The sequence below is a fragment of the Palaemon carinicauda genome, chromosome 15 (genome assembly GCF_036898095.1).
Source record: "Palaemon carinicauda isolate YSFRI2023 chromosome 15, ASM3689809v2, whole genome shotgun sequence".
NCBI classification, from domain to species: domain Eukaryota; kingdom Metazoa; phylum Arthropoda; class Malacostraca; order Decapoda; family Palaemonidae; genus Palaemon; species Palaemon carinicauda.
The window spans coordinates 126,134,893-126,145,776 of record NC_090739.1 but is presented as its reverse complement, the minus strand read 5'-3'; the positions used below and the strand labels follow the sequence as shown (position 1 = coordinate 126,145,776).

General features: G+C 38.6%; 1 protein-coding gene across 1 annotated transcript in view; it reads left to right on the top strand.

Annotated features, from left to right (window-relative positions):
- Positions 1-1,047: 1,047 nt before the first annotated feature.
- The window catches only part of RpLP0-like (ribosomal protein LP0-like), a 28,437-nt gene continuing 18,600 nt past the window's right edge, over positions 1,048-10,884 (top strand). Inside the window, exon 1 of the mRNA XM_068388613.1 lies at positions 1,048-1,290. Coding sequence (XP_068244714.1) covers positions 1,263-1,290 — 28 coding nt within the window. The 5' untranslated portion in view covers positions 1,048-1,262. The remainder of the gene's footprint in view (positions 1,291-10,884) is intronic.

Here is a 10,884-nt window from a genome sequence, read left to right as displayed (position 1 = left end):
AAATCAATCAATTACTACAACTACACAGATACAAGAGAAGTTAGAGAACTTCAAATCAATCAATTACTACAACTACACAGATACAAGAGAAGTTAGAGAACTTCAAATCAATCAATTACTACAACTACACAGATACAAGAGAAGTTAGAGAACTTCAAATCAATCAATTACTACAACTACACAGATACAAGAGAAGTTAGAGAACTTCAAATCAATCAATTACTACAACTACACAGATACAAGAGAAGTTAGAGAACTTCAAATCAATCAATTACTACAACTACACAGATACAAGAGAAGTTAGAGAACTTCAAATCAATCAATTACTACAACTACACAGATACAAGAGAAGTTAGAGAACTTCAAATCAATCAATTACTACAACTACACAGATACAAGAGAAGTTAGAGAACTTCAAATCAATCAATTACTACAACTACACAGATACAAGAGAAGTTAGAGAACTTCAAATCAATCAATTACTACAACTACACAGATACAAGAGAAGTTAGAGAACTTCAAATCAATCAATTACTACAACTACACAGATACAAGAGAAGTTAGAGAACTTCAAATCAATCAATTACTACAACTACACAGATACAAGAGAAGTTAGAGAACTTCAAATCAATCAATTACTACAACTACACAGATACAAGAGAAGTTAGAGAACTTCAAATCAATCAATTACTACAACTACACAGATACAAGAGAAGTTAGAGAACTTCAAATCAATCAATTACTACAACTACACAGATACAAGAGAAGTTAGAGAACTTCAAATCAATCAATTACTACAACTACACAGATACAAGAGAAGTTAGAGAACTTCAAATCAATCAATTACTACAACTACACAGATACAAGAGAAGTTAGAGAACTTCAAATCAATCAATTACTACAACTACACAGATACAAGAGAAGTTAGAGAACTTCAAATCAATCAATTACTACAACTACACAGATACAAGAGAAGTTAGAGAACTTCAAATCAATCAATTACTACAACTACACAGGAGAGCCGTTAAAAGCAAATCCCGCAATTCACTACTACTAGTAAAAACGTGTTTAGTGAGAAAACGTGCGGCAAATCGTGTCTTGTACATTTTTAGTTTAAAAATCCGTATTATACTCGTTGTAACATAAAATAATATTACTTTGTATAAACCAGAAGAAGTCAAAGTACATTTTTATATGTGTGATATCACATTTGACACCAAATACTAAGTAATCTATCGTAAAAGACTAACCACTGTGCCACGATGCCGAAATCCAAGAGGGACAAGAAGAGTAAGTATTTTAGGCGAAATACCTTCTTATTTTGTCCATTGCATGACTGTTCATTATATTTTCATAATGTACATTGTATTTTCTCTTTACAGAAGGTACTTGTATTCACTATCTTGATAGTAGCTCCTGTGTGGGGGTCAACTATAGAATGGTGCAATATTAGGGGCCCTTTTGTATATCAGCGGCCAGTTCCTCACGCATTGATTGAAAATGTACATTATCAAACTTATACTTTCTCCCCTAACCTAATCTATAAGCCGTTTCCTTACCTACTTACCTATCGGGGGGGGGGGGGGGGGCCTAACACCCCCCTGCAACCCCCGCCCCCTTACACTGTTGTATTCTAAGTTAGCCATAATAATACATACAGGTGCTCGCTATCATGCATACGCCCCAATATGAGGTAGGACATTGAGACTCATAATTAAATAGATCCTTGCGAATACACTTTTGAATACCATATATGCTGGCGGAAACCTCTGTTAACGAAGTTATTGACTTTAACAAAAAGAAAATGGTTTCATTGTATATTATTACATGGCAATGTATCCTAGTATTCCAACTACTTTTTCTTATAGGAAAAATTACGCTCCCTTCGAAAATAACACTCGTTCCCGTCGCAAATGAATAGTTACAGAAATATATATACATCTATATCCGCCGATAATGGGGGACCCCCTTTGGGAACCCGGGGTTTTGGGTGGGGAAAAAATACTGGGGAACCGATATATAACCGTAAATCAGTCCTTTTCTTCTCTATACATTTCTTTCTGGTATTTATTATAACCGTAGGAAAAGACAAATCAGTATACCTGGAAATATTTGGGAGGAGCCATTTCAAAGGTTATTTCTTGTAGTAATACAGTAACCAGTGCTGCCAACGCCTGATGTAGATTAAATGTTAGCATTCCATACCTGATGTAGATCAAATGTTAGCATTTCATGCTAACATTAGTACCCATTTGTTCGTTCGTTCGTTCGCCCCATCTTCCGTCCTGCGCATATATAACCACCCTGCGCAGGAGTTTCTCTCCCTTATTACTCTTTTTTTACCGTATTATTTTCTCATTGTATATTCGCAGTCACTGTTATTTATCATACATTCCATTTTCCCTTCTTATATTGGGTTTATTTGTTTGGTTATTTCCTTTCCCATTTGTACGTACGTTCATTCGCGCGAGTTTCCGTCTTGCGCATATATCACCCCCCTTCGCAGGAGTTTCCTCTCCCCTATTACTCTTTTTATTACCGTGTTTTTTTCTCATTTTATATTCCCATTCCATATTATTTATCATTCCTTCCATTTTTCCTTCCTATATTGGGTTTATTTGTTGGGTTATTTCTTTATCTCTTCCTGGTTGCACATATATACTTACTCTGGACTACTGTAGTTTTTTTATCCAGTTAATTCTCGGTATGATCATCTCATTTTAGGAGCCATTGTAGGGTGCCGGCCAGGTCCGTTTTCAACCATAGAAAATGGGAATATTATAATGTGGGGTGGACTGTGGCCGCCGTTCTAAAATCGAGTTCGTAGAAAACGGGAATATCCAGAACTGTGGCCGTCGTTCTAAAAACGATTTTGGCGGGAGAAGCTAACTTAAAAAACCCACCCAACCTATGCTAAAAGCCGTATCCTTACCCAGGGGGGCTTTGCCCCCCCGGACCCCCCCACCCTTACACAACAGTTTCTTTGCCTACGACTACGACGGGAGAAGCTAACTTAAAAAACCCACCTAACCTATGCTAGAAGCCGTGTCCTTGCCTACGAGTACGACGACGGGAGAAGCTAACTTAAAAAACCCACCTAACCTATGCTAAAAGCCGTGTCCTTACCCGGGGGGGGGCTGCGCCCCCCCTGGACCCCCCCCCCCTTACACAACAATAATATTAACTAAGTAGTTATATACTGAAATCCATGTGTACTTACATGATTAATATTCGTAATCGCTGAATTCCGAATCTTCGGGAGGCGCGCTGACGACGATCTTTCTGACTTTCGATGGGCGGGATGGACCGGGAGATATGGATGGTCCAGGAGAAGTGTGTGTAGCGGCCGTTGTTGATGGGGTTTGGCAAGTTTTGAGAGGGTAAACACGATTGATTAATTTCAAGAATGCCTTCAGTTGACACTCTGATCCCTCTAGATATCGCTTGCGAACACAGTAATTTGAAAAATAACTGTCATACATGTGTTTCCGTGTGCCGAAAGCAGGTATGACAGTCCTTTTCAAAACGTGCCACTGCGATTCTATAGAGTTAGTGTGTACACTGCGATCGTCCGGGTTCACAAAGTGAATGCTATGATTAACTGTGAGATGCTGAAAAAATTGATTCTTTATATTCTTATAAGCCTTCCAACAATCCGAAATAATAGTAGTTTCGGGATGGACGAATTCTACGAATATAGGAATCAACGTCTCAGCCGAACGATGCTCGACAACCTGGAAAAATGTCTCACGTGTTTGCCGACCAATCCCTCCAAACACCCAAGCACCGTCGACCTTATCCCCCCGGCCGTACTTCTGTTTGCCAAACTTGCTCTCATCTATCTCCACCACGTGACCAGGACCGCCAATCTTCTTATTATCTATCAAAAGAATATCGGAACACGTCCCGGCAAAAGTTGTACCAATCCACGAGAGTATGAGAGGCAAACTTTTTATACGTCTGGCGATTGGTGTATTGGGGAAATTTATAAACAAAACCACAGACGAGGATAAAAACATCCTGGCACGACAACTGGGATCTTTCAAAAAAACTGCCACGTTTCAAACTAATCTTTTTCCGGCACTTTTGATAATTACACCGCCAAAAGTACGTGTTTTCACCATTTCTTGATTTGCCGTCGTACTTCTTAGTGACTTCGCCGATATTGCACTTAGAACACACACCGGAAAAATCACCTAACAGGCCTTTGAAATACAAGTAATCACTGAAATTGTTAGTGGCCATGAAACTAAACACTTGAAAAAAAGTAGGGTCGTTAATTTGGTCGAACTTAATTATATCTTCACAAACACGAGATGTAGCACCGGACGACATGGTGTCTGCACTAGAAAGAACGAGCGTGCTTCGTGTGAGGTATGGTATGATCGAGATTTTTGAATTCTTGAATTCTGATTGGGCAAAAAAATGCCCTTAGGCTAATCCGCAGGTCAAGTGGGGTCTCATTGGGTCGTTTCAAAAGTACCGCGGCCGCGATTAGTTCGGTAATTTGCCACTACAGCGGTGCTATCGCTATTGTAACGCCAACTACAGCTAGTTTTTTGAACTACGGGAGCGAGAAGATTCGTGGCCGGAGTAAGAACTTGAGCCACATATAAATTTTCAGGTAATTTAGGGTTTTTGGCAAAAAACATAAAAGTGTGCGATTAAGCACATATTTAAGATCCGTAGACCATTTCCAAACGATCTTATTCTATACAAGATAACAGTGGGAGCGATAATAAACAAAATATGGGGGGGTGGCCGGAGCGCTACAAACTACCCTCATTTTATATTCCCATTCAATATTATTTACCGTTCATTCCATTTTTCCTTCCTATATTGTTTTTATTTATTTTTGTTGGTTATTTCTTTTTCTCTCCTCTGTGTCTTATAAATCCTTTCTCTGATCTAGTTTCCGTATTTAGTTCATTCATGTTTACCCGCTAGAGTTCTTTGTTTTTCCCTTAACCAATCACCCTAGGCCTATGCAGATATCTCCATACCCCCCCACTTCCTTTATCCCTATTACCGCTCTTTTCCTACGGTTTGTTCCAATGCCTTTACCGTTGTAACCTTTGACCTGGTGAGGTGTTCTGAATTACTAGTGCGGTTTCTATTTTCGTATAGGCAAGTCATTCACGTGTTTTATTGCTATTCTGAATCCATCATTCGTAAAACTAAGAAGAAACGCCATTGTGGTTATACCGTTGCTGCCTATAAAGGTACTTTTTTGGGCAAAAGTCGTCTATCCCCATGGAAGATAATATGTGCCATCCACTTTTTGCATAAACATTCGGACCATGAGACCCTCATGGATGGTATCGACATTTGTTCGAAAACTAGTGTCGATTAGAGAAGTTTCTGTTCCCAGGTTACCGAATACTTCGACGTTTTCTTCATAAAAGTAAGTCATTCCTCAATAGCCATTATGTGTCGTTGGTAGTTGGTGTTCCATTCGTCACCGTTGGTAGTACTGTGAAACAAAGTAAGCCATTCCCCTATGCTTATTATATGAGTTTTGTGACCGGTGTACTTCTAGGCAAGGTTAGGTGGGTTTGTTAGGTTCTGTGGCCTTTTGGTACTTTTTATTTATTGTTTAATAGTTATATGGAAAAATTATTTAGTTTACGTATGGAAATATTTAGCATTTCTATCTCTAGAAATGTCATCGTGTCGTTGGTAACACTGTGTACCATTCGTCAACGTTGGTAGTTCTGTCAACCATTGGTAACGTTGCTAATGTTATCGTCCCCTACATCTGTTGTTTAAATATTTTAACTCGGTATATATGTCATCAGTGTTAATATTTATATGGTTCATTTGTATTGTATTTCATTGTGTGATTTCGCACAGGAAATATATGATTTCCTATAGTAGATATCGTGATTTAACTGGTTTTCTCATTCATTTCATCCGTAATATCATCAACCAATTCGTCAACTTATAACTAACCGAATTGGTTGATCTGTTTGTTTGCGATTGAAATGATCATCAAAATCGGTTAAATCACGTTATTTGCTATAGGAAATCATATATTTCTTGTGCGAAATCACACCATGGAATAATATACAAAATTACCAAGAAAATATCCGTTTTGCCCCTTTTGATATAGCACATCATCGGAAGCGTTCTTCCAACTGGTAGTACAGGAAAGCAGATAGGTGGTGCTTCGGTTTTATTATAGTTACAGACGGGAAAGCTTTCCTACTTGAAAAAAACAGCTGGAGCCTTTGTAGTTTGTTGGGACCACCAGAAAATCGAGTAAAAAAATATCCGAAATTGGCTCTTTTTCAAGGGAATGATCACAGAACGAATAGTATTAAATTCACTAGTTTTGTAAATGCTTGTCCCAACAAACTATATACTAGGACAGGGTCGCAATTGCCAGAAAATAGAGTAAAATCGAATTTTTCACGGGAAGTTTAACAGAATGAAATAATGAATTAACTAAATTTGTAAGTGCTTGTCCCAACAATCTACATACTAGGACCACTCAGCACATGAATGTTGGAAACGTGCGAGAAGAATGGACAACAACTAACTCAAACTTCCCCCCCTAACCTGACCTACAAGCTGTGTCCTTACCTTCCTAATGACCTAACGGGGGCCGGGGGCTAATGCCCCCTTGCGACCCCTCCAAACACTGTCGCTATCATAGAAACACCACAAACCCACCTAACCTAACCTAGTAGTTCCCAGGTCACAACCCTTAGCCGGGGGGCAAGCCCCCGGACCCCCTTTGTAAGTCTCTCTCCTACACAAAAAAAAGCTATGGGCAGCACTTTAAATTATATCTTAACCACATTGTAATAATAAGTTACTCAGGATTACCTTGATATTCGTAGTCACCTAAGTCTAAATCCTCGGGTTCTTGCGCCTTCAACCTCTTCCGGGGTGGAGGACTTGAATTTGCGTGACTAGTGGAAGGCTGGGCGTCACTTGCGGAAGAACGGTTGGCGGAGGGCCGAACGTTACTCGAGGGAGGTCGACTTGTGGAGGGCCGAACATTACTTGAGGGAGGTCGACTTGTGGATGGCCGAATGTTAGTAGCGTTAGTGGGAGGACGGATTGTGGAGGGAGGAGATTCAGGAATTGCCAAGAAGAGAGGTCTGGCTTCGAGTGGGTAAACGCGTTTGATGAGCTGTAAAAATGCCCTGAACAACCATACAGACTTCTCTATATATCGCTTCCTGATACAGTACTCCGCGAAATAGCTGTTGTACAACTCTTTCTGGGTAGCGAATCTTGGTAGCAAGTTCTTTTTGAGAACCCGCCATTGCGATTCTATAGTGTTCGTATGTACGGTCAGGTCATTAGGATCAACGAAGTAACACTGTGGTTAACTGTAATATGAATAAAATCATAGTCTTTGCCCCTGGCGTAGCCTTTCCAGCATTCGGAAATGATAGTGATCCCCGGAAGAACGTGCTCTTGGAGCGCCGAGATCAATGTTTGCGCGCTACGTTCCTTAACCACTTTGAAAAAGGTCTCACGTGTTTCCCGGTTAATGCCCCCAAAGACCCAGGCTCCTTCCACGTGTTTCGCGATGTTATACTTCCTCCTGTCGAACTTACTCCCATCCACTTCCATAATGTGTAGTAAAGGACATAGGGCCCAACTTTTTATTTTCTAAACCTCAGTGTTATTTATTTTTTAAATTGGAATATGCAATATAACAATAGCTCATAGTTTATTGATCATGTTAATAATAAAATGTTAGGGTAGAAATGTTTTTCATATATTTAGTCTGATCATTGGAAATGGAAGCCAAATTCATGTTCAAACAGATGCTTGAGTGCAAAGCTACAACTCGTCCCGTTGTTAAGTGTGTATTCACCCCTCTAAGTTTGTATAATTGACAATTAACACCAAAATACTGTACTTGCCCACAGGGCTAATGCGCGTAGCGAAACATATTCCGCTTGTCAAAACATAGGAGCAGTGAGGTAATGTTTAATCGTGAGGGAAGCGAGCATACGGCAGAGTGAAAACCAGCAAGTCATTAGATCAATTAAGTAACAAGGTATTTGTAATACTGTACAATGATTGAACACTTACGAAATACTCCATGGAAAATGGGACGGAAATCCCCCTTTTCTATGCGTGTGGAGGTCCTGGCAAAAAGCTCCAGTGTTTTGACAAGTTTCATTACTGTTACTCTAATTTGATTACAATAACTGGTTTATTATGATTGCTCTTATGACGATGACTGATGGACAGTTATAAAAAGTTTAAATATAAACAATTAGATAAGTACACTATATATTAAGGTGTTTCGAACATAATCACTGACAATACCTATCGCAAAGCCATAGCTTTTCAGTTATGGTAGTCAACTCACCATAACTCAATAATTATGGTGTCCGCTAGGAATTATCATCAAAATCGTTCAAAACGCTGCAAAATACATTACATACCAGTCTTGTTTTCTACAAACCGATTATTGCACCATTGTATATTTTTACCCTGTGTGGTACTGGACTTCTGCTAGATCTCAAAAGACTACGGTATCCGGTGTTACTATAGAATAGTGCAATATTAGTAAAGACATTGAAACTCTCACAATCGAATTGATCTTTTCAAATACACTATTTTGACTCCCATATGCTACTCGGGGAAACTTCTATCAACGAAGTTACAGATTTTAGTAATGAAAACACCCTTTTTGCTTCTTTTTTTCATCCTAGCACATACCATGGAAGCTTCCTTCCTCCCGGTAGTTCAATAACACTAATAGGTGATGCTTCTGTCATAAGTTACTTGTTCGAACAGAATAAATGGCACAACGTTTTATATTGTAAACGTCATTATTTGTTTCCAATATTTGTATATACAATATAATCATAGCTGTTAATTTGTTTATCATGTTCGGAAGAAAAAGTTAGGGTAGAAACATGTGTTTGATATATTTAATCTGATCAATGGAAATGGAAATCATGTCCATGTTCGATCAGAGGTTTGAGCGCGATGCTACAACTCTCCCCTTTATTAAATGTGTATTCACCCCGTTAAGTTTGTATAATTTATAATTAACGTCGAAATAATGTCCTTGGACTAACGCGTATAGCAAAACATGTTCCGTTTGCCAAAACATAGGAGCAATGAGATAATTTAATCGCGAGTGAAGAGAGCATACTTCAGAGCAAAAACCAATAAGTCATTAGATCAATTAAGGAGCTATTTGTGGTACAATGAACACTGCTACTAAAGACTTTACAAATTGGGTTGGAAAAAATTCTATTTTCTATGCATCTGGAATTCCTGACAAACAGAAGCTCCAGTGTTTTGACGGTGGTACATTGCTACTACTCGGTTGTGATTGTGGTGAAAACAGTGCTTGAATATCAATGCGATTAGAAAAGTACACTGTGTATTCCAAGGTATTTTGAATGTAATTGATGATAATACCTAACGCAAAGCAATAGCTTTTCAGTTTTGGTAGTCAACCCTCACTAGCTCAAAAAGTATGGATTTCCACCAGAAATCACTATAAAAAAACTTTAAAAATGCCACAAAATGCATCGTTCTATAATTTTACGTGGTATCATATAGAGCGAAGCTTATTAGTGACGATAACTGCAGGTCTACCCTAGGATGTCATTCAAAATAATTGGTGATATATTGGTTTTGGGCCTTTATTATATATTATGGTTGGTTTTATGGTAAATATATTACAGTACTTTAATTTCTAGCCACATAGATGAACCACATATTTTTCCCAATCATTATGTTGAGATTTATTCATTTCTGACCATGAACATTGGGACAAATCACCCATTCATAATTTTTCCTAACCTCCCCCCAATTTAATAATTATGAGGGACCCCAGTTGAAACCCTGGTTTTAGGTGGGGAAACATAAGTGATTTGCAGCTACAGTATAATCAAAGGTAATCAATAAACTGATAATGGATCAATAAACTGATTATATTCATTACAGCTATGCCAAGCAAAGATAAACAAAATTGTACTTACTGTTGAAATGAAAGATCACTTCCAAGGCTGGTAGAAGAAAAGATCTTCAGTCTTTCCAAGATGTTCACTACTAGTTTAAACTAGCTACAAAAAAATATAAACAACCACCTCAATTATACCAACAGTTTCTCACTACAAACAATCATTACACTAATTCTCTCTCTCTCTCTCTCTCTCTCTCTCTCTCTCTCTCTCAATTTCTCCTTTTACTCTCAGAACTATTGAAGATTTGAAGAAAATCTCTCTCTCTCTCTCTCTCTCTCTCTCTCTCACCCAGAACTTTTGAAGATTTAAAGAAAAGGTCTCTCTCTCTCTCTCTCTCTCTCTCTCTAAACTTCTCCTTTTACTCTCTCAGAACTTTTGAAGAAAAGGTCTCTCTCTCTCTCTCTCTCTCTCTCTCTCTCTCTCTAAACTTGTCCTTTTACTCTCTCAGAACTTTTGAATATTTGAAAAAAGGTCTCTCTCTCTCTCTCTCTCTCTCTCTCTCTCACCCAGAACTTTTGAAGATTTAAAGAAAAGGTCTCTCTCTCTCTCTCTCTCTCTCTCTCTCGCTCTCTCTCTCTCTCTCTCTCTAAACTTCTCCTTTTACTCTCTCAGAACTTTGAAGAAAAGGTCTCTCTCTCTCTCTCTCTCTCTCTCTCTCTCTCTATAAACTCCTTTTACTCTCTCAGAACTTTTGAAGATTTAAAGAAAAGGTGTCTCTCTCTCTCTCTCTCTCTCTCTCTCTCTCTCCTTTCCAAACTTCTTTTTCTCTCAGAACTATTGAAGATTTGAAGAAAAGCTCTCTCTCTCTCTCTCTCTCTCTCTCTCTCTCTCCTTTCCAAACTTCTTTTTCTCTCAGAACTATTGAAGATTTGAAGAAAAGCTCTCTCTCTCTCTCTCTCTCCTCTCTCTCTCTCTCTCTCCAGTA